A 25292-nucleotide genomic window follows, 5' to 3' on the forward strand; every position below is an offset into this window, starting at 1 on the left:
TCCTGTCATCATTCTGCAAGAACTTTGGACACACCAGAAAATTTGTGCTCTATGACATCGATGGAGAGAAACTAAAAGAATAAGACAAATGGAACCATCCTAGAGCTGATGTTTTAATTTATTCGTACATTCACATAAGTAGATCAAGAGAGGTGCCCTTGACCCAATTTTATGGGCACACATCCCACATCCCACAACTGTCGATGTCATTCTCTCCAGAGGCACCAATGGAGTTGGTGCCTCTGGAACAGCATGGTTCAGGTTACTGGAGAATTGATGAATATTTATGATTTGACATCACCACTGACACAGATCACATTTCAGGTGGTTTGCCATGTGAACACATCTTCTTTAAGAACAGAGTTGTCATGTCTGCTGGTGCTTGTGCATGGCCAGTTTTAGTACCTTGTTTTGGCTTGAGATTCTAATTTGTTGAAATGAGGTTTAGGTATTTTAAATGCCTCAAATCCTTTATGAGATCATCTTAGATGGTGAACCCTCAACCTGCTCTCTTTCCTGATCATTGTGATTCACTGACCAAACCTCTTCTCCAGAGATCACTGGGGAATATGGGGTGACCTCCACCTGGTTCCTGATTTAGACCTGGCTCTTTGCAAACTTGTGACCCTGTGAGCATATGTCTTCAAATACCAGGCTCCCTGCAGACTCTCCTGAAGTTATCCTTGAGGTGCAGGCCACCTGCCTCCTGATTGTCTTTCCTTAGATGTCCTTCTTCACATGAAACGCCAGATTCCAAGTTAGTGGCATCACCATTATTCTAGACTCTGAGGCAAAAATTCAGATGCTCCACATTCCTTTCTTCTTCCTTCTCTCTGTACTCACTTTGTCTTTAGAGCCTGCCTCAGCCTCTGCACTCTCCGTGCTGTGGCGACAGCCTTGATCTCTGAATTCTCTGCTTTTCCAGCCTAGCCCTGAGGATGCCTCCTTTTGACTCCATGCATGATTTGAGCCCTTTTAAAAACTTGGAAGGGGCTGGGGATGTGGCTCAAGTGGTAGTGCGCTTGCCTGGCATGCGTGCGGCCCGGGTTTAATCCTCAGCACCACATACAAAGAAAGATGTTGTGTCTGCCGAAAACTAGAAAATAAATATTAAAATTCTCTCTCTCTCTCTCTGCCCCCCTCCCCCGCCAATCTCTCACTCTCTCTTTAAAAAAAAAAATCTTGGAAGGCCCCATAAGCTTTCCTCTTTCCCATTTCTCGAATCACCTCAAAAACTCCCTAGACACAAAATATCTCAGCCATCAGCTTCACCTCTAAACACCCCCTGCATTTCTAAATAATACCTGTAGAACTTGGGGACAGGAAGGAAGACTTCCAGGTGACTGGACTAACTCTTTTATATTATGTTCTAGTTATTGGCATAGCTGCCTCTTCCATTGAATTGTGAACTTCCCTTTCAAGTCAGTGAACCCAGCATCTGACAGTGCCTTCCCTGTCCATGGTTGGATTTCAAGGCTGTTTTAGAAGATGGTGCTCCCTGCTCCTTTCAGATATGATAGTTGTTATTCAACTACATAAAAATATACCTACAATAAAACCATGCACAACTCTTCTGTTCTCTCCTACTTACTTGATCAAGAAATGCTTTCAGTGACTGAGCACTCAGATATTAATAATTTATGTTTTTAAAAATATTTTGCTTTGTTGATGCACATATAAAGGGTATAAATGATGCTTATAGGTATCAAGTTATGAACAATCAGAAGACAAGGTCCACTTCATAGTTCTCAGATGTAAAAATTTAGAATTACTAGAAAGGCTTTTAAAACAAGCAAATTAAAATTTAGTAATATCTGGGACTCTACAGGTAACTTGATTCAGTGTCAGAAATGTGGCCTGTCCCTGATATTGTTAAAATTTCCCCAGTGATTCTAAAGTGCAGCCCAGATGAGACCCCCCAGAGCTGGTTTAGTTCTTTAAAATTGTATACTGGGATCTTTTCAGGTAAATAAGATCAGATCACAGAACCCCCGGAGCCTAACAAAACAACCAAAATAAATAAAAATTTAAAAGCCAATTTAACTAAATTCACCAGCAATCAAGAAATGGAAGAAATCAACCTTGTCCTTGTGCCCTAAACTTCAACAGATGATAGCCAAAGAGAAAGACCAGATTTTCTAGCCAGGAAAAAGGCTCTTTATCCCATCCCCCAATGGGGAATTTGTAAAATCCAGAATTGTCATTAAAATCTCAGGTTCTAGAAGTAGATTGGCGAGTTGGGGAAGGACGGGAATCCTTATCTCTTCCTTCCTCTTGAGGGGACTTATTGTAGACCAGGTTTGAGGTGGGGTAAGGATGACACAGAGGTAGGTGGGAAGAATTTACTAAAAACAAGGAGCAGGAAGTAACTCATCCAAGGGACTCGGCATGTTATATAGTCAGTATGTTTCCTCGCCATTCAGAATTCACTCTGATGCAAGATTTATTGACAGTATGAGAACATGGTAAAGTTGGTCCTTATGGCAAAAGTCTTTTGCTGTAGTCTTGACTATCTCCCACAGGTTAAAGGCTGTCAGGAGGTGGTAGAATCTTTAAGAGGTGGAGCCCAGGGGGAGGTTTCTGGGTCATTGTGGGTGGGCTTTTTAAGTGGATTGTGGGACCTCAGTCTCTGCCTCTTCTCTGTCCCCTGGTTTGTGACATAAGCAGTTCTGTTCTACCCATGTTCCTGCCATGATATGTTGCCTCACCAAAGGCTCAAACCAATGAGCCAGCCAATCATGGGCTGAAAAACTCCAAAATAAACTTTTTATAAGTTGATGGGTGTTTTGTTATAGTGACAGAAAGCTAACTAACACACCTATATATGATATTTATGCTTCCCCTCTCTCCCGTATAGACACAATCACGGTGGCTCATATTTGGCTGGTATACACTCATGTGGCTGTGCTAGTTATTAGAATATCAAAACACTTTCATACCAGGAGGTTAATAAACTATACAAATGTCTCTTAACTGTTCTGGCCACCCCATCCCCTATCATAAGAAGTTTCCCACTCCAGACCACCCCAGCAACTACCAGAGTAACATTAAACCTGGCAAGGAACCTCAGACCCCTGCCCCAGGCCACTGTTCTGCTCAGTCAATGTCTATGTCATACTGGGAGTTAAATATTTGTAATGACATTGATGGGAGAAACCATACAGAACACAAGCTCACAGGGAAGAGAAATAGGTGGCAGTTGAGAGAGAAGATAATGTCAGGGCAAGCACACTGACACTAATGAAAGCAAATACATGGTCTGAGAGCTGCACATCTTATGTGAGCAAACTTAAATAAAATGACCTGGCAACCATGTATGAGCTACGGCCAGATGAGAGGGCAGAGTGGGGAACAGAAGGAACCATTTTGGTAAAAAAAAAAAAAAAAAAAAAAAAAAAAAAAAAGCCAATCCTAGAGAGAGAAAGTTCCTACAGGTGTAATGTACACTCAGAGAACTTAAAGACATGAACTTGCTGGACATAGTGATACTCACTTATCCCAGCAATTCAGTAGGTTGAGACAGGAGGATCGCCAAGTTTGAGGCCAGCCTCACAACTTAGTGAGACCCTGTCTTCAAAAATTAAAAGCACCGAGGATGTAGTGCATTGATAAGTTACCCTGGATTAAATCCCCAGTGCTGAAAAACAAACATGAATTCATAAAACACAATGCTCAGATGTAAGCGCATGGAACAGGAGAAAGATAAAAAGGCAGATGGCGGAGAGAGAAGGAAACAATTTGACCAAATTAATATGATAGAAGAAATAAGTGAATTAGAACAACTCACAAGAAACATGTTTGAAAACTGGATTGGTAACTTTTTTTTTTTTTTAAAAGACTTAGGGTGACTGCAGTGAATGATTTTTAAAAAGGATTCAAGTAATTCTTGAGAGAATAGGAAGACAGAGATACTCTGACATAAGAAAGTATTGAAAGACAATACAGAAAAAATTTTCCTGAAATGAAGAAAGAAATCTTTGAAACAAATGAACTGTGTTCTAGGAAATCCAACAGAGAACACTTGACACCAAAACACCCTCATGAAGTTACTAAGAAAGAAGAGTTCTTTACCATTCAGACAGAAAAGGCAAGTCACCAAGGGATCTCAAACTTCCTTACTTCAAGACCCAGTGATGGAGAGCAGGAGGAGTATTTCCAATGTTCTCAGTAGGAAGTGAGGTGCCGCAGTCCGGCTGGGCCAAATAACCGGGAGGTGAGAAGCAACTTGACGGTTGAAGCGGGAACTGCTTTATTACGGAACAACAGTGGCACATATACCCAACTGATTACACACAGCTTGACTCAACCAGCAGCATCCAGATACAGCAATCAGCCAATAAGGAATCTCCACCATCTTAATGGCTCAGTGGAGTTGCCTCACAAACCACTCCTCCTGGCAAACTGCCAGGTGCCATCTTGACTTGATTTGTGGTCCCCAACAAGAAGGACTCAAGTGAATGACAGCAGCCAAGTCATCAAACATAATAAACATAACGTCTAGTCCTCTTACAAGAGCGTGTGGGAACTTGGAGTTCACTACCTCTGAGCCCTTTAGGAAACCACTTGATAGGCGAGAGGACTGTCACGATTCAATAATGAAGGGGCTTATAGTAAAATAACCAGTGAGGAACACTGATTATGTAAGGAATGACCGAACAGGCTGTTATTTTTTCATGGTAGATAAAAGATTGCAAATAGTATAAACCTTATAAATATAATAAGTCGGGAATGGGAGAAGGGAGGTGTGAGGGTGCCAGTCTTCCCTTGTTTTCAAAGCAGAGAGTTGGTATTGTCTAAAAGAAAAAAAAAAAAACTAATAACTACCCTTAAATTTTCAGAGCTCTGTTTTTAAAATTTGTTTGTTTAATAAACTTAAAAGAGTTTTGAAAGAAATACCTGTTGAAGCAAAGGAATATTTTAAAGTTCAGCAATTGCTTCCATTCACCTTAGTTTCTTATCTTAAACACAAGCAAATTAGCTAAATGCTATTTATTTAAAAATAAATGTAATAAGAAATAAATGTGAGAGGGCTGGGGTTGTGGCTCAGTGGTAGAGCTCTTGCCTAGCATGCAGGAGGCACTGGGTTCGATCCTCAGCACCACACAAAAATAAACAAATAAAATAAAGGCATTGTGTCCATCTAAAAAAAAAAATTTAAAAACAGAAATGTGAGAAATTAAAAATAAGTATGACTGTATATTTAAAATATTTATCTAAATATTTAAAATTAGCCTCTAAGGTATTCATGTTTTTACTTGACTTTGTACATTTTGTGTTGTTTAGCTTTTGTTTGATAACCATGCTATATATATATATATATATATATATTTTTTTTTTTTTTTAATTTAAAATGGAGGTAGGAGGCTTAGGATGTAGCTCAGTGGTAGTGGTGGGTGGTTTGCTTAGCATGCATGAGGCTCTGGGTCCATCCCTGGCACCAAAAAAGAAGGAAGGAGGGGGAGGGCAGGGAGATGTTTTAAAACAAGGTTAAAAAACATCATAGCGTAGGTAGCCCCTGATATATGGTGCTCCCTGTAATGACATTTGCCTTATGTTATGGTTTAGATCTTAGATGTCCCCCAAGACCATGTGCTAAAGGCTTGGTGGCCAGCCTGTGGTGCTATGGGGGGAAGTTGTTGAACTTTTAGGAGGTGGGCCTTGGAGGAAATTAGGTCACTAGGGGCATGTCCTTGAAGGTGATATTGGGACCCAGGCCCCCTCTTCCCTCTCAATGCTTCCTGGCCGCCATGAGGGGGACAACTCTGTTCTACCACATGCTGTTGCCTTGATGTGCTGCCTTGCCACAGGCCCAATCCAACAGAGCCCAAGAGACCATGGACTGAAACCATGATCCAAAGTAAGTCTTTTCTCCTTTTAGGTTGTCTATCTCAGGTATTTTATCACAGCAACAGAAAGATAACACACTTCAAACTCCTGTCAAGTTACTTTAAAATTTTAATTTTATCTCACCACAATTTTTTCCCAGTGATAATTTCTTCCATTAGCTGCTATTCTTTTATCCACACAGAGATATTACTCCTCTCAACATCCCATTTTGTATAACTCAGAAGTGGTGTAACATTCTTTGGGGGCTCAAGGAAAAAAACAGAACAACCATATGATACCTAGATACTTGCCGAGTACATCTGACACAAATGAAAAATGGCGGGGGGTGGGGCAGGAAGCCAATTGGAGTGGCTGACAGCCCTCTAAGAAGAAGCGAGAAAGAATCTTAGCAACATGGGAATTCTGCACATGAATTGGCTGCAGTCCATTGGAGGAGCTGAAAGATTTCTTTCTTTGTGCTGCTGCTGTGAGTTTGGAAATGAAATGTCAGCCCTTTCCCTGCCCAAGTGAAATTGCCAGGCAATAGAGCTGTAGCTCAGGATCCGCTTATGCTGATCAAACCCAGCCAGCCGGCCATGACTGATGAGAGAATGGAGCTGTGAGCTCTGCTCCGTGAGCATTTGTTCCAAGACCACTTGGCACTGTGTTTGTGAAAAACAAAGGAAGTCCTATGTTCTCTTATAGCATGTGTAAGAGTGGCCCAGGACCCCTCCCCCCTTCTCACGAAGTTTTATAAAATCCCCAATTCTCAGTTTTGAAAGATCCTAAATCATCATCTTGTTATTGGTCTGGGAAGATAGGATTGTGGGACTGGCAGACTCCTTCCTCCACAGGGAAACTCAGCTATCACAAAGCTGCAATAAGCTTCAGATTGGGAATTGTGCATGCCATGGGTAGCACAGGGTAAGAGCTCCGGAAATGGTGCTGGCCACTGTGGACTGTGCCTGCTATCCTAGTGATGTGGAGGCTGAGGCAGGAGGATCTCTTGAGCCCAAGAGTTTGAAACCAACTTGGGCAACATAATGAAACCCTATCTTAAAATCAACAAAACAAAACAACCCTCAAAAAAACCACAGTTGTAGTAATAATAATTACTATTCTACTATTCTTACACACCAAGGAGGTATGGCTCCATCATGCCTAGATGTTTCCTGGCTGAATAGGTCTTTTCTTATTTGGGACTCTTGTCCCTGCTCTATATTATAGAGTACCACTGTCCTTAGATTCTCCGCTCTGGACTACACATCACGCCACCTTTAAAGACGCTGTCACCTAATTACATCCCCACATGAACACTTCACCTCCTCCTTGCCTGAGCACCAGAGGCAGCTCTGATGCCTGACAGCTGTATCCCAGTTGAAGGATTCCAGAAGAATGGCTGACAAGGGATGAGAGTAGACCTGACATTTTCCACAGGATCCTATGTTTAGTCAGCTATTTCACTGCTGTGACTAAAAGATCTGACCAGAAAAATTTAAAGGAAGAAAAGTTTATTTGAAGGCTCAAGATTTCAGAGGTCTTAGTCCACAGAAAGCTGGCTCCATTCCTTGGGGCTCAAGGTGAGGCTGAACATCATGGCGGAAGAGTGTGGCAGAGAGAAGCAGCTCACTTTTTATCAGGAAGCAAGGAGAGAGAAAGAGAGATACTCCCTTCGCCAGATACAAAATATATACCCCATAGCTATGCCCCTGATGAACCACCTTCTCCAGCCACACCCCACCTGCTCCACTCAGTTAATTCCATCAGGGATTAATCAACCAATTGAGTTAAGGATATAATCCGATCATCTCTCCTCTGAACCTTCTTGTATTGTCTCACAGGTGAGCTTTTGGGGGATACCACATCTAAACCATAACACTTACTCTCTGTGTTCCAGAGGACATCTGATATATTTTTGTGCTCTCATCTCCTTCCCTCTCACCCTGGAACACTCTCTTTTCTTTGAAGTTGCCCCTTCCCCACTCCTTGAGTTCAGGCTGGGCTAACAGTCATAGTCTCCAGGATTCTAGCCACAGCAGTGGACGGATGATCAGAGTTTTCTGTCATCGGAGTTCCCTGGGACTGCATATCTAGAGACCAGGAGAGAGTGTCCCTTCTTCTAGGGTTACTAAACCAGAGTGGCACAACCCATCTGCAGCTGCCCTCCCTGCTCCATAGAGATCTACAGGAGGAGGAAATGATGAAATAGGAAGAACTGAGATTGCAACACAGAGGAGCAGAAAACAAGAGCAATGGAGGGCATGGGTGTGGTGTATGGAGCACTGGATCCAATCCTGCCTGGGGCCAGCCGCATGCCTCCTTCCCAGTTATATAAGCTAACAAATCCCACTTCATTTAAAGCTCATTGCATTTGAGTTTTTGTCAGAAGTTTGAGAAATTTTCCTGTAAGTCCAAATCATTTGCCTTTGGCCAGGTTAACAAATTCTTTCCCCATCTTTCTACCTCCATTTAATATATGGCCATGTTTTTTATGCTAGAATTAATCGAAGAAAATTGAGAAACACATCTACAATCGTGCCAACTGGGGGGATCTGATTTAAACAAGAACTATTTGGTTCTGCTGGAGTATCAGCAAACTGGGCTGAGTTTGGGGGTTCTGTTGTTCTTTGACTCCTTCCTAAATAATAGTTATATTCCTAAATACTTATTATCAAGCACTGTGAACAACTTTGTAAGATTATTTCATTTAACCCTGAGGATAACTGTGGAAGGAATACTATTATTAACTGCATTTGTAGGTACTAAAGGACTTAGTAATGGTGCTTATTTTGCCCAGGTGAATTCCAAAGCTCAGCTCATGGTGGGAGCCAGACAGGTGGTTCTAGAGACTGTGTCTTTACAGCTGTGTTGTAGGATGTAGGACAGTCTCTGGAATCAGACCTGGGGTCAAATCCCAGCCCTGCCACACCCTCACCGTGGGGCTTTGAGCATATTAGCAAAGTTCTGGGAGCTTCACTTTCTCCTCTGTAACTGAGATACGAGTTGAGCATCCCTAATCTGCAAACCTGAAATTCAGAGCGCTTCAAAATCTGAAACCTTTTGAGAGCTGACATGACACCAGCAGCATAAGATTCCCTGCCTGAACTAATGAGTTTTGCAAGGACTAAATGAGGCCGTGCGTGGGGGTCTGTTGCCTTTCTCACCCGGATGGGCAAAAGCGTGGCGATCTCGTTATGGTCCGCACAATGGATGTTTAGCTCTTTGCAGGTCCTTCCTGGGTGTGAGGGTAGAAACTGCGTAGGCTGTGGAATGGTCAGATCTGGATTCTGGTCCTGTCCTTGTTATTAACAACCTGGGTCACTTTGGGCAAATCACTTAGTCCCTGGGCCTTTTGTCTCCTCTTTCAGGTGTATGAGATAGATGGTGGCATTGTGAGCATTGTGTGAGATGATACATCACTAACCCATAATACTGTGTCTGGCATAGGGGAAGTACTAGTTAAGTTGTAATGGTTGGGTAGTGAGGGAGGATCCCTGCATGTTTCTCAGCTCATGCCAACTGCGCCTACATACACAGGAAATGACACTATTAGGAGAGACATCTTTGGACTCTTCATAGATGTCATCACTTTATTACACTTATGGCTTTTTCTGAGCTCCATTTAGTTGTTTGATTTCTTCTGCTAAATATTCAGGATTGGTAGGAGAGTAAGTTCTATTTTTAAAAATTACTTAAAGTATCTCAAATTTTAGAATAAAATATTTAATCACATACCAAAGCAGAGAATCTTCTATCTAAAATAGACCCTTGTCAGTTCCCTGAATTTTAAGACAGTTCTGTCAGTAAAGTTATCTCCACCCCAGGCAAGAAATGACACTGTGAGCAAATGAATACCTCTTGTATGCAAGTCCCCAGTTCAGGTGGCTTGCAGACACAGGACTGCTTTAGAAACACTTTGCACTCCAGGAATTTGCAGGCTAATGATGGGCATAAGATGTATTTTTGAATAGCTGTGCTATAACAGGATGTGGTGCACACTTAGAAATAAAAGCTTTGGAAACCCAGAACAGGGAGTATGTCCTTTTAATTGAGAAGCATAGCACAAATGCTCCCGGGTGAAGACTTGTGCATATGGAATGATGTGCAAGTTAGACTTCCACCTGCAAGTGACAGAACACCTGACTATTAACTGGCTCAACTTCATGGTTATTTGTGGAACACAACACTACATCTATTCGCAGAACACACTTTTCTGTTTGAGTTCCCTGGGATTGAACCCAATTGCTTTTAACCACTCAGGCACTCATCTTGCTAAGATACTTAGAGCCTCACTAAGTTGCGGAGGCTGGCTTTGAACTTGAGATACTCCTGCCTCAGCCTCTCAAGCCGCTGCACACATTCTTTTCAAGTACATGTGGAACACTCACCAAATTAAACTGTATGCTGGACCATTACAGTTTGAAATGCTTCTCTGAAGGAAGATTCTGGAAAGAGGAGAGCAGCTGTGGCGTAATGCTAAAGGAGACAGAATAACCAGATAACACACCAAAAACTCATGAACAAGTTTTACTACAAAACTGGATATTTATTTCCTAAGACAATACAAACTGCCACAAACTAAGTGGCTTAATATAAAAAAAAAAAAATCTATCCTCTCACAGGTCTGGAGGTTAGAAATTCGAAATCCAAATGTCAGCAGGCCAACCCACCTCTGAAGGCCCCAGAGGAGAATCCTTCTTTACCTCTTTTTAGTGTCCACTGGGTGTTGGTGATCCTTGGCATCCCTTGGCTTGTGGAAACATCACTCCAATCTCTGCTATCTTTACATGACCATCTTCTCCCTGGGTTTCCAAATATCTTTTCATAGGACACTAGTATTGGATTTAGCCACACACCCTACACAATTCAGTATGACCTCATCTTAACTTGATTGCATCAAAAAAGATCATATTTCCAAATAAGGGCACATTCACAAATACCAGAGATTAGGGTTTAAATATATTTTTTGGAAAGGCAGCCCAACCCACAACATTCAAGTGTCATGAAGCCTAAATATATAATGGATGTTCTTCTCCCAAGATCAAGAACAAGGTAAAGATATCTGCTCCTATCATACCATTTCTATTCATTATTGAAGTTCAGGTCATAGCCAGTTTAGTAAGGTGAGAAAAAAAAAAAGATAAACAGATTGAAAAAGAAAAATAAAATCTTTTATTTGCAAATTATATATAAAGAAAGCCCTAAAGACTGTACAAAAATTACTAGAGCTAATAGCTGAATTTAGAATGTTTGCAGGATATAAGAAGGATGTCAAAAAAATCAATTGTAGGAGCCAGGTGTGTCAGTGCATGCCTATAATTGTAGGCACTCAGGAGGCTGAGGTGGGAGGATAGCAAGTTCAAGTCCAAGTCCAAGTCCAACCTGGGAAATTTAGCCAAACCCTATTCAAAATAAAATAAAAAGGGCTGAGGATGTAGCTCATTGGTAGAGCACTTGCCTAGCATGTGTGAGACCCTGAGTTCAATCTCTGTACAGAAAGAGAGAAAAGAAGGAAAATTGCATTTCTACATACTAGGAAAAAAACAATTAGAAAATAGAAATTAGAAAAAAAAGTCATTTAAAACAGCATAAAAATCCATAAAAGTGTTTGGCGTCTCGTAACAAAAGAGCATAGACTTGGGTGGCTTTTCAGCAATAGAAATTTATTGCTCAAGTTTTGGAGTCTGGGAATTCTGAGATGAGGGTGGCCGCATGTTGGTTGTGGTAAGGGCCTTCATCTAGCTTATGGATGACTGTCATCTGTGTGTCCTCACCCAGAGAAGGGAACTAGCAAGCTCCCTTGTGTCCCTTTCATAAGGCACTACTCCCATTTAAGATGCTCTGATCTAATCAAATCCCAAAGGTCTAGCTCTTAATGTTGGAGGTGAGTATTTCAACATATGAATTTGGGAGGAAGCAAAACTTCATGACAATAATCCATAAAATAATCAGGAAAAATTAATAAATTATACACAAAGCCACTGCGCTGAAAGGTATGAAATATTTCTGAGACAAGTAGAGAAAACCTAAAAATAATTTAGGAAAGTATACCACTCAGAGGTTAAAAGATCAAAACTCCAAAAATACCTTTCTGTTCTTCCCCAGTTGATCTAAAGAGACTCACTGCAATCCCAATTGAAACACCAGCAGGTATATATGACACCAAAAACGCAACAACTAAACAAATAAATGTGTTGGACCTTATCAAAATGAAAAACTTTTGTTCATCAAAGGACATTGTCCAGAAAATGGAAAGGCAATCCACATATTGGAAAAATATCTACAACTCTCATATCTCATAAGGGACTTGTATCCAAAATACAAAGAGCTCTTATAACTCAACAACAAGAAGACAAACAACCTGATTTTAAAATGGCAAAGGATTTGAATAGACATTTCTCCAAAGAAAATATATAAACGGGCAATGAGCACATGAAAAGATCACTAGGGGATCATCACTGGGGGAAATGCAAATTAAAACAACAATTAGATTCCACTTCACCCTTACCAGGATGGCTATACTAATAACTTTTAAAGCAGAAACGCAAGTATTGATGAGACTGTGCAGAATTTGGAACCCTTGTTCAGTGGCAGGTGGGAGTGTGAAATGGAGCAGTTGTTGTGGGGAAGTTCAACAGCTCCGCAGAAAGGTAAGGCCCATCACAAGAAAGAAAGAAAGATAAACACAGGAAACAGGATTACTGTATGACCTAGCAACTATACTCCTCGGCATAGGGCAACATCCATGGCACGATAGAGTAGCCAAAAGGTGGAAACAACACAAGTGTCTATCAACAGATGAATGGATAGTCAAAATGGGGTTTATACAACGGATTATTATGTGGCCATGGAAAAAGAATGAGGTTCTGACGTATACTACAATGTGGATGAGCCTTGAAAAGATTATTATCAGGTGACATAAGCCTGGCACAAAAGGGCATTGCTATGAAAGTATTCCTCTTACATGGAATATTTAGGAAGGCAAGTCAGTTACAGGTTACCAGGGGCCAGTAGTAGGAGGAGTGGGACAGTGTTGTATAATGGTTACAGAGTTTCTGTTTGGAATAATGAAAATGTTCAAGAAATAGAGATTGATGACACTCCCCCAGCCTCTTAAATGTACCTAATGCCATTACATTGTTCACTTAAAAAATGATTCAAATGGCAAATTTTATGTTTTATAATTTAAAAGATTAATAATGAGATACAGTGGTCCCCCTTTATTTGAGCTGCATAAACGTGAAGACCCCCAATGGATGCCAGAAAGTGCAGATGGTACCAAACCCTGTATTTATATTATGGCTTTTTCCAATACCTGGATACCTAAATTAAAGTATAATTTATAAGTGAGGCACAGTATGAGATTAACACAATAACTAGCAAGAATAGAATGATTATAACAATGCATTGTAATAAATGTTATATGAATGTGCTCTCTCAAAATATCATATTGTGCTGTGCTTCCCCTTTTTCTTCCCTGTGATGATGTGAGTTGCTACTTCAAGGAAGCACTTTTCAGCTTCTCTTTAGCGTATCCCAATGGCCAGCAGCACTCCTCTTGCACTTTGGGGTCATTGCTAAGCAAAATCAGGGTAACATGGACACAAGCACTGAGACACCACAACAGTAGATCCAGTGCCTGAGCTGGCTCCTCGGTGACTAACAGGTGGGCAGTGTGCACCGGATGGACATGCAGGACAAAGGGTGTCCCAGACAGGATGGATTGAGATGCAGGAGATTCCAACACACTGCTCAGAGGAGCCTGAGATTCAAAACCTGAAAAATAAATGAACCCGAACCCATTTCACATCACACACCGAAAGTTTTTTCAGCTCTCCTAACTGAACGTCAAAGTGAAAACTCAAAATAAAACTTCCCCAAAGAAACACAGGCCAATATCCTTGTGAACTTGGGGGAGGCAAGATATTTCAGGATCAATAAAAGACTAACTATGGTGGGGTGCGGGGGGTGCACACCAGTAATCCCAACATCTTGGGAAGCTGAGGCAGGAGGATTGGAAGTTTAAGGCTAGCCTCTGCAATTTAGTGAGACTCTGTCTCAAAAAATAAAAAGGAATAGAAGAAAGACCAATGGAATAGAGGGAGAGGATCACGGGGAAGGAGAAGAGGAGGGAAGGAGGTTGTCCTGGGAATTGAAATGCAGCAAATTGTGTTATATGCTTTTATGAATACGTCAAAGTGAACCCCACGATTATGTAAAGCCATAAAGCTCTACAAAAAACATAAAAATAATTTAAAAGCATATAGCTCAGCAGTAGTGCTCTCTGGGTTCAGTCCCCAGCACCCCCAAAATAATAATAATAATAATAATAATAATAATAATAAATAAATTGGACTTCATCAAAACTAAAAATTTATGCTCCTAAAAAGTTCACCAATAGGCAAGACATAGATGAGAGACAATATTCATAATACATATTTCTGGGAAAAGATTTGTGTTTATAATACACAAAGGACTCTAACAACTCGACAATAAAAAGATAACCAAAAAGCCCAGAGGGGTAGTTCAGTGGTAGAACACTGCCCTATCATGCATGAGTTCCTGGGTTCAATCCCTATTACAGGGAACAAAAAGAAGACGACTGAAAGAAATAATTAAAAATGCACAATGACTTAAACAGGTATTTTACAAATGGATATATACAAATGCCAGTAAAATGTGAAATGATCTCAATATCATTCATTGCTAGAGGGACACAAATTAAAACCAAAATGAGATTCCACTACATATATCCGCTAGTGAGGCTAACATTATGAACAAAAATAATAGGTGTTTTTGTTGTGTCTCGGACATTGTTAATTGGCATATAAAATGTTTTAACCATTTAGAAGTTGATCTGGTAAATTTCATTTAAACATGTTCCTACCCTATCTCTTGCGCAAGAAAGAATTTTTTTTTTCCCCCAGTATTCCAAAATTATCCATCCTCTCTTGGGCTGATTTATCTATTCACCTTCTTAACACTTTGTTGAGATAAACAAATTTTGGTGGATGCAAACAATGGGAAAGTATTCAGTGATAACAAGGAGAAAACTGCTGATACCCCCAGCCTCATGAAGGAACCTCAGAAACATGGTAAGCAAAACAGCCAGACGCACAGCAGGGCATATTATCCTTTTCCATATATATGAAATCCTAGAAAAATTAATCTATGGTGAAAAAATCAGAACTGTGGGTGCCTGGATTATGAGGATGGGCGCTGATTGGTTAAAAACCTCAAACAATATCCTTTTCTGGGGTGATGGGACCCATCCATGTCTGGCTGGTGCTGTGGGTCACATGGGTGGGGACCTCTGTCAAAACTCGTCTGACTACCCACTTATGATCTGCTCATTTCCCCATATGTAAGTCATATTTGATTTTAAAAGTTGAATAACAGGGTTAAAGCAGCAGGGTTGACTGCAAGCCAGCCCAAACAGCCTATCAAAAGAGCAAGTTTAAAATTTCAAGAATTCCCACAAATCAGTCTGAAAATACACAAAACACCATTTGAAAAAACATAGAAAGGATCTGAACAGACAACTCACTAGTGAGGAAGTTCATATCTTTCCTCTGTTCTCTCCCTTGTTCATCGTTTTTTAGTTGATATTCGTCACACAAGCAGTGATCATCTTCTCATCGACGGTGTCTTGTCTTCCCTTTGTACGCCGTGTCATTTGTTGTATGCAAGTTTAATTTTAATATAACCAAATGCAATTCATTTATTCCTTTATGGTTAGTGCTTTGTGGGTTTGGTTTAGAAAATAATGCTCCATTCAAATATCACTAAAATATCATGTGATTTTTTTTCTAATATTTGCATAACTTTTTCATCTCCAGGTCTTTTAAACCACCTGAAAATTACTTGTGTGTGGAATGTAACTTGGATTGATTCTGTTTTTCATGGATAGATACTTGTCTTCACACCATCGGAACTATCCTTTCCTACACTTTACTTGTCATCACTATCATATATGCATGAGTTTACTTCTAGGTCCTCTGTTCTATTTATTTGTCTATTTGTATCTCTCTGGGCCAATACTATACTATTAAAAGATCTTGGTACCTTCTGGGATTAGATCCCTCCCCTGAATGTACACACATGTTATTTTTCCTCTTTAAATTTCTTTGTCTTTTCTTGTCTTCTTATTCTTCTATCTGAATTTAAGGATCATAGCTCTAAATTCTGAAAAATGTATTGTTAGCATTTTTATTGCCATTATACCGACTTTGCCAGTACTATAGTTTGGATATTAAGTGTCCCCCAAAGACTCGTGGTTTCCAGGGTACCAACACTATTGGGAGGTGGTGCACTTTTTAAGAAGCACTTGGGTCACTGGGGAGTGTCCTTGAAGAGGAATAGTGGAACCCCAGAGCTTTTCTCTTGCTCTTTTGCTTCCCGGACAAAGCAGTTTGTCCCCTACAAACTCCCACCCTAGCCATGCAGCACCCCTACCGGATGCCTGAAAGCAGAGGATCTGCCCAAACATGGTCTGGAACCTCTAAAACCATGAGTCAAAATGAATTTTTTCTCTTTGTAAGTTTCTTACCAAAATATTTTGTTGTAGTGATGGAAAGCTGACTAACATGGAGAAAGTGCACCTTCTGATCAATGAATCTGACTCGTTTTTTTCTAAAATTAAGAAAAAGAGTCTTGCTGTGTTGCTCAGGCCAGAGTATGGTTTTTCTTTCCACCTATTACTGTATTCCCCAATAAAGTTTTATAATTTTATTAATAAAATTTTTATTCTTTTGTTTTATATTTATTGTTTTTATTTTATTTCTGTCTTTGAAAAATATTCTGTTATAAAAATCATGTTTTCTAATATTGATTGCTGATAAATAGCTTTGTTATTTATTTTTTATATTTGTTTTGCTTTCAACAACCATTACAAACTCTTATTTCTGGTAGTTTATAGGTTCTTTGTATTTCTTAGGTTTTTTCCTTTCTAAGCTTTATAACTTGTACTTCTTTTTCTTTTCTTATTGTATTAGCAAAAATCTCTAGTACAACGATGAATAGAAGTGATGGCAGAAGATGTTCTCTTTCCTGATCTGAAAGAGAATGCTTTCAACATTTCACTGTTACACATAATTCATCCTAGAGGTATTTTGATGGCAATTATTTACCAGGCTAAAGAAGTTGCTTTCTCTATCTAGTTTAATAGGGAGATCATGAAACAATGTTGAATATAGAAAGGTTTTCCATGTTTATTGAAATGACCATAATGTTTTCTCCTTAAACCAATTAATATGGTAAATCTCATTAGGAGATTTTCTAATTATAGCCATCCTTGCATTCCTAGGATGAATCCAATTTGGCAATATTTTTAACAGGCATTTCTAGACCATTCAGTTGCCTAATGTTTCATTTTAGGATTTTGCATTTATAATTAGAAGATTAGCCTTTAACTTTCCTGTCTCATATTGTCTTTATCTGATTTGCCTGATTTGCCATCAGAATTAATGTACTTCATAGAATAAGGTCTGCAATGTTCCTCAATTTTATATACACTGGAACAGTTTGTGTAAGATGATGATCTGTTCTTTGAAGTTTGGCTCTCACTGTTTAAACCTCTGAGCTCCAGGAGTTAGTTTATTTTTATCTCCTTTTTTGTTTGTTGCTTTTTTTTTTTTTTGAGTGGAGAAGACTTTTTTAGAAACACTTGATTCAAATTATAAGTCTTACTATAAATTGGTTTTCCTGTTAAAAAATTGTTAGGTTATGTTTTTCTAAGAAGTTGTGCATTTGGTCTATGCTTTCAAGTTCCTGATTTTTGGTGTTAAGTAGAATTGTGCATAAGAACCCTGAGAACTAACTGCATAAGAAGATAGCTAGGACAAGCCCACCTTCTCCTAGAGACAGGGGCTCAGCTTCCCACAGGACCAGTAGCTACCTTTCTTCCGAAGAAGGGCCTTCTGTTTCCCACACCCCGCACCCCTGTCGTTCCACCACCAGTGCCAGGCACCTGGCTTCCTCAGCAACTTCTCTAAAAGCAAGAACTCGGTCTATATCACTCATGCCAAGCAGGCCATTTGCCTTCTGCAGAAAAGATGAATTTCTGTGCTTGCTCTGTAGGACAGAGGACCAGGCAGTGGTTCTTCAGGAGATGCAAGCCCACTGCAGTCTTGTCTGTCAGCTCCTGCCCTGACTTTGCATGCAGAGGACCCCCTGTGTACCCACACACTCTTATGTCATGGGTTTCCCCAATACAGCTGTGCCTTATCCTAATCATGTAACATTATGGAATTCATCCTGAGCCCAGAAACTTGGCAGGTGGTGACAGTGAAGTGATCTATCTTGCACATCACTTGATCATAATTGTTCTTAGTATCATTTTTGCACAGATCTCCACTATTTTACAGCTTACCGTTGTCATGCCTAATTGTGATATCTCTCTCTCTCTCCCTCTCTCTCTCTCTCTTTCTCTCATCTCTCACTCTCTTAATCAATTGCATTGAAGATTTTGTTATGGTTATGTTTTAAGTTTGGAATAATTTTAGATTTATAGAAAAGTTACATAGTATAAAATTCTTATCTACCCTGCATTTAGTTCACCTAATCTCATATAACTATATATTCTTATTGAAAGAAACTTTTCACTCATGTCCTTTTTCTGTTCCAGGATCCAATACAGAATACCACATTCCATTTAATGTCATCTTATTTAATCTTTCAAAACATAATTGTATTGAGAAAAAATTATATGTCATGAATTTTTCCCAATTAAAGCATACAACTCAATGGTTCTTATTATACTTATGAAGCCATGCAGTTCTCATTAAAATATAATTTAAGAATATCTTCATTACCCATAAAGGAACCCTGTACTCATTAGGCAGTCACTCTCTATTCCTCCCTCTTCCAGCCTTAGGCAACCACTTATCTGCTTTCTCTCTGTGTAGAATTTTCCTACTCTGGACCTTTCATATAAATGGAATCATACAATATGTGGTGTTTTATGACTGACTTCTTTGACTTGGCATTTTTGGAGGTTCATTCATATTATAATATATATTAGTACTTTATTCCTCTTTATTGCTGCATAGTATTTCACTGTGACTAAATATCTGAGAAGATGGGCTTCATGGAGGAAAGATTTGTTTTGACTCATGGTTTAAGTCCATTGTAGGCTGGCTCCATTGCTATGGGCCTATGGTGAGGCAGAGCATCAAGGTGGAGCAGAGCTGCTCACCACATAGCAGCTAGTAAGCAGGGCTGGGGAGGTGAGGACAGGGGAAAAGATAGAGTTCACTAAGGGCATGACCCCAAGGATCCACTCCTTTCAACTGGATCTCACCCCCTTACAGTTTCCATGCCTTCCCATTGGCTCATTCAGCTACGAATCCATCAAAGGATGAATCCATTGATGAAGGTAGAGCCCTCGTGATCCAATCACTTCCCATAAGTCCTCTGAACATTGCTATATTTGGGGACCAAGCCTTAAACACATAGCCTTTGTGAACATTCCAGATCCAAATCATAACATATGAGTATTCCACAAATACTCCATATTTAACTTTTTTTGGGGGGTGGGGGGTGTTACTGGGAATTGAACTTAGAAATGCTTTGCCACTGAGAAATATCCCTGTGTCTTTTTTTTTTATTATTATTTTGAGATAAAAATAAGGTTCTGAGGGTCTTCCTAAGTTGCTGAGGCTGACCTCAAACTTGCAATCCTCCTGCCTCAGCCTCTCCAGTCACTGGAATTACAGGTGAGTGCCACCATGCCTGACCATGTCGAACATTTGGGGGAATTGCCAAACCATTTCTAAAGTAGTTGCACCGTTTTACAATCCAGCTGCAATATGTAAAGGTTCCATTTTCTCTACATCTTCATCCATGCTTGTTATCTGGTTTTTATTTTGTTTTGTTTTCAATTATAGTCGTCCTAGTGGATGTAAAGCGGTATCTCATGGTGGTTTTGATTTGCATTTCCCCAGTGACTAATGATGTTCAGCAGCTTTTCACATGCTTATTAGCCCTTGGTGTATCTTCCTTAGAGAAATGTCTATCCAAATCCTTTGCCCAACTTTTAATTGAATTGTTTTCTTATTGTTGAGTTATAAGAGTGTGTTATATATTCTGGGTGCAAGTTTCCTTCCCCATATGTGATTTTCAAATATATTCTCACAGTCTGTAGTTTATCTTTTCACCTTTTTGATGGTGTCATTTGAACAACTGAGGTTTTTTTCATTTTGATGAAGTCCAATTTATCAAATTTTTCTGTTTTATTGCTTGTGCTTTTGTGTCATATCTAAGAAGTCATTGTTATATCTAAGATCGTGAGGATTTACTCCTATATTTCCTTCCGAGGGTTTTATAGTTTTAGATCTATGATCTATTTTGAGTTAATTTCTGTCTATGATGTGAGGTTTTGCAGGTAGATACATACTTGTCCCAGGTACTCTTTGTAGGAAAGGTTATTCCTTCCCATATTGAATTTCTTAGCATGTTTGTCAAAAATGAGTTGATCATTAACGTAGCCATTTATGAATGCCACACTAACTTGATTGTGTTACAGAAATCAGGAAGGGTGAGTCCTCCAACTTTGTTCTTTTGCTAGATTGTGTTGGTTGTTCTGTGTCATCTCATTTAACTGCTTTCATTCAACAACTTGATGTTTGTAATTTTTGTTTATTGTTTCTCAGTTTTCTGTCTCATTAATTTCTGTTTTTATTTTTATTATTTCTCAGCTTCTAGATACTGGGTGGTTGTATATTCGTTTTATAATTATAAAAGCTAAATTAATCTTATTATTTGTAGGCTTCCTTCTTTTCTAATATATGCAATTAAGGCCACAAATAACCCCAGCTCTGCTTGAGCTGTTCCCCCCGGGCTTTATGACACGGTGCTGTCGTGGCTTTTAGTGCCAAGTGTCTACTTATTTCCCTTAAGATTTCTTTTTTTGACACATAAACTTTTAATCCCTAAAATGTATTAAAATCTCTTTAACTAATATCAACATAATTACACTGTCTTCTGCCTTCTGTTGTGGCCATTAAATCATGTGCTGTGAATTATTTACCTGAAACAGTTATTTCGGCATTCCATAATTTCCAGTTTTTCTAGATCATTGGATTTTAAACGTGTCTATTGTGAGCAGCGTATGGTTGGGATTTAGTGTCTGGTATCTGAAAGTCTGTTTTTAAGTGCATGGATTTAGAATACAGATATTATATACTTATATGTGTGTTTATGTTTGTGTATGTGTATACATGTGTGTACATATACACATATACGTATGAACAATTACTGATACAGTTTAATTTACCTAAACCACCTTCTTAAGCTTTTTGTGTGTGTGTGCTAATAGGGTCGGAACCCAGGTCCTTGGGTATGACAGACAAGCACTCTACCCCTGAGCTCTAACCCCAGCCCTAAGTGTTCTATTTATCATGATTGTTCTTTTGTTTTTGCTTTTTCCTCCTCTTCTCTACTCTCTTCAATAGATCAGTTTTTATTCATTTTCCCCTTTCTTCTTGGCTTAGAAATTATATATCCTATTTCCATTCTTGTAGTAATTACCCTTAAAATTTTAGCATGTATGCTTAACAAGTCTCAAGTTTACCAATCTCTCTACCTTTCTCCCAACCTCAACTCTGGTCCCCTGCCTCGTCTTACATGTTCTTGTACTCTGGTGTTTGTGACTCTCCTTGCTTTTCTGCATTTCTTTTTTTTAATATTTATTTTTTACTTAGAGGTGGATACAATGTCTTTATTTTATTTTCATGTGGGGCTGAGACTCGAACCCAAGGCCTCATGCATGGTAGGTGAGCGCTGTACCTCTGAACCACAACCCCAGCCCACTTTCCTGCATTTCAAATTAGTCGTCCTCACTGCTAGTAACCACAGGCCGTTGTAGGATTCAGTGACTGATCACCTTTATCCACTCGGTTTGCTGTTTCTTTGGAGATTGTTCTTTTTGCCTTCTGCTTCTAGTGTTGATTTCCTTCTTTCTGAAGCACACCCATAAGAAAATCTCTGTGAGGGTCTGAGTGGAAAATTTCCTCAGTCTTTGCCTAAAAAAATATTTCTTGTTTTCTACCATACTTTTGAAACCTAGGCCAGCCACGGTGGCACATGCCTGTAATCCCAGCGGCTCAGGAGGCTGAGGCAAAAGGATCATGAGTTCAAAGCCAGCTTCAGCAACTTAGCGAGGTACTGAGCAACTCAGTGAGACCCTGTCTCTAGGTAAAATATAAAAACAGGGTTGGGGGTGTAGCTCAGTGATTAAGCACCCCTGGGTTCAATCTCCAGTACCAGAAAAAGGAGGGGAAAAAAGAAATATATTAGCAAGTTAGAAAAATTCTAGGTTGTCATTTATTTTCTTTTTACATTTTAAGGATATGTTTCTTTTTTCTTCAGGCCTCTGTTGTGACTATGGAGTAATTCGCTGTCAGCCTAGTCTTGTTTTATAATAAGTAGTCTGTCTTTCATGTCTGGTTGCGTTTTAGATCTCTTTGTTTTGCGTTCTGTGTTTCCCTATGTGGTGTTCAGGGTAGATTTACTCATTTCTTATGCAAGGACTCAGTATATGCTTTTATTCTAGGATTCTTTTCTTCAGATCTGGAAGAGTCTGAACTATTATCCCTTTGAACACTGCCTGTCTACAATTCTCCCTATTGATATTTCTAGAATTCCTGTTAGATACATACTGGCCTCTCATTCTTTGTGTCTCTTAACCTCCTTTCACATTTACCAATTTTTTATCCTTTTGCTGTGTTTTGAATAATTTCCTCCTATTTCTCACTTATTAATTCTCTCTTCAGCTTCCTTTTCATCCACTCACTAACTTTTTTATTTCACCAACTAGTGTTGGGGCTGTAGCTCACTGGTAGAGCATTTGCCTAGCATGTGTTCGATCTACTGGGTTTAATCCCCAGCACCATAAAATAAACAAGTGAATAAATGATGTCAATGGCTATAAATTGTCAAATTTAGACATTTTGTTTCTTTTCAAAAATCTCTTTTGTTGTTGTTGTAATAATAACTGTGTTAATCAGTCTTCCGTCACTATAACAAAATATCTGAGATAATTAACTTTTAAAGATAAGTGGTTTATTTTGGCTCACAGTTTTGGAGGTTCTAGTCTGTGAAAAATTAAAAGGAAAAAAATAAGAGAAAAAGAGGAAGGGTTCACAATAGCCGATGCTGGCAAGGACGGGAATAACACTGTAGAAAATGGAGATGCCAAAACAGAGCAGGCACAGAAAGTTGAAGGTGCTGGAGATGCCAGGTGAACTCTGAGCACTGAAGCTAACTGTGGTCTTCACTTGACTGCACAGTTTGAAATACTATCTTATTAAATCAAGTTTTATAGAAAATGCAGAATTTTGTTTTAGTTTTTATTTTTAAGCCCTGTTTTTAGCACACAGAACACTTCCTTGCGTCGGGGGAAAGAACAGAAGTCACTGATAGAAAGTCTCTAAAGCTGGATTGCCATGGGAAGCACCTTTCTCTGTGTTGTTTTTTTTTTTTTTTTTTTTAATGAGGGGGCGGGTACCAGGGATTGAACTCAGGGGCAGTCGACCACTGAGCCACATCCCCAGCCCTATTTTGTATTGTATTTAGAGACAGGATCTCACTGAGTTGCTTAGCACCTCTCTGTTGCTGAGGCAGCGTTTGAACTCACGATCCTCCTGCCTCAGCCTCCTGAGAGGCTGGGATTACAGGCATGTGCCATCACACCCAGCTCCCTGCTGATTTTGAAAGAATTCCTCTTGGCTTCTAGGAGGAGGGATTCCCTGATGTCGGCACACATGGCTACTTGGTACAAATGCCATGTGGTGTGGAAGCACTCAAACTCATCTTTACATCCTCCTCTCCTATCTGCCACAGGAATAGATTTAACTCCCCTAAACCCAGAGACCTGTTGGAACCCGACTCCCAACAACTGATTCTACCAGTGTGGCGGGCAAGCTGGACTTTGCAGTAACATCATTGAGATAGAGCCTGTGAAAAGAGCAGCAGTTCGTTTTCTAGACTGTGGATCTTCGGATTAACAATTCTTCCATTTTCATTTCACTTCTGGAAGTCAGGGTGGGCTCATGAAAAGTCATTAAACAACATGGTAAACGTGAAATGTCAACCCTTGCTCTAAAATTTCCCTATTCAAAGCATCACATGAAGACTTCATCGGGTTTTCCAGTGGCTTTCTGATTTTAGCAGCCCATTCAAAAAAGGGAGTTTGAAAGTTGTTACATACTGTTAACGATTGTGTCCGCTCATGTTCTGCCTGAAATACCAAGATGGTTTATGGAAAGTATCTTTAATAAAGCTGGAAACAGTTCGGCTTGGGGAAAATGAGAATCAGGGTTTAAGGAGCCACAATCCCTTTCGTCGGCATGGCCCTAGTGACATAAAGACCTTTCACTAAGCCCTACCTCTTGACAGTTCCATCATCTTCCAATAGCATCACCCTGGGGACCAGGGCTTTAATCCTTAGACCTTTGGGAGCCCTCAATATTCAAACTACTACAATAGCTGATTTCAAACACATATGCCATCTTCTAAGCACTTTACACATATTAGCACAGTTAGTTCTCACAACCCACCAATGCGGGTACCCCATTTTACAGATGAGGAATCTGAGACACAGCAATATTAAGTGACTCACTCAAGGTCACCCAGGTGGTGCTAGCACTTGAACCCAGCTCTTTGGCTCTGGTGCCTGTGCTCGTAACTACTGTTCCAGAGTGCTTTCATGGGGTTTGTACTTTTCTGGTGTTTAATTACATCTTCTAGAACTTTAATAATTTTAAACATGATTATTTTACATGTCTTTCAAATTATCATTCTAGGATGTGAAGTTTGGGGGAATCTCCTGGTGCAAATTATTGCATCATCTTTTTGGTTTATGAGCCCGTCTTTAGAAAGGCTTGTTTTTCTCTGAGACTCCCCTATCGCCTGGGTATCAGATGAGTCCCTCAAGAGCTCTTTTTCATTTTCCATAGAAGGCTCATCACACCTGGACCTTTTTTTTTGGTTGTTGTTGTTTGTTTGTCTGTCTATCTTCTCCGAGGACATTTATCATCTTGGTTCCTGGATCATCTGCAAAAATTTGAATCTCCAATTTAAGGAGGAAACAGACCTGAAGAATTTGTTTTCCAGATGAACATTATTCCCCATCCAGAGGCATACGAATTCTTCTGTGTCTCTCTGTGCCAGTGACGTGTTTCCTGATCTACTCTTCCGGGTAGGAACAGCCCCTTGGAAACCATGGCAGTTTTTCCCTAACCCCAGCTGTTGCAGCATCCCACAGCCTTGTCACGCTCCTTCCTTTTTGTCACTAACACCCTCAGAGCCTTCCTTTCCTCTTACCAATTCATCCTTGCATTTAAAATGATTTTTGCTCGATTTTGTTGAGCATTTCCAGGCAATGTGGAAGGAGAGTTTTCAACGTATCTTTTCCTCCTTCTTCTCTTTTGAAAATTAAAGTTCTCATATCAACCTTTAAAATATGT

At 39.7% G+C, this 25292-nt stretch overlaps 1 protein-coding gene across 5 annotated transcripts in view; it reads left to right on the top strand.

Annotated features, from left to right (window-relative positions):
- Plekha8 (pleckstrin homology domain containing A8) overlaps positions 1-25292 on the top strand; it is a 100831-nt gene that overhangs the window by 57161 nt on the left and 18378 nt on the right. The window contains exon 17 of one of the 5 annotated variants that reach the window (XM_076835904.2): positions 3838-3903. The exons of 3 other annotated variants lie outside the window; for them this stretch is intronic. In XM_076835904.2, coding sequence (XP_076692019.1) covers positions 3838-3843 — 6 coding nt within the window. In that variant the 3' untranslated portion in view covers positions 3844-3903. Of the gene's footprint in view, positions 1-1373; positions 1497-3837; positions 3904-25292 lie in introns of those variants that run through there. One more of the 5 variants, XM_076835895.2, reaches the window with a different exon arrangement.

Source organism: Callospermophilus lateralis, chromosome 1 (genome assembly GCF_048772815.1).
Source record: "Callospermophilus lateralis isolate mCalLat2 chromosome 1, mCalLat2.hap1, whole genome shotgun sequence".
Classification (NCBI taxonomy): domain Eukaryota; kingdom Metazoa; phylum Chordata; class Mammalia; order Rodentia; family Sciuridae; genus Callospermophilus; species Callospermophilus lateralis.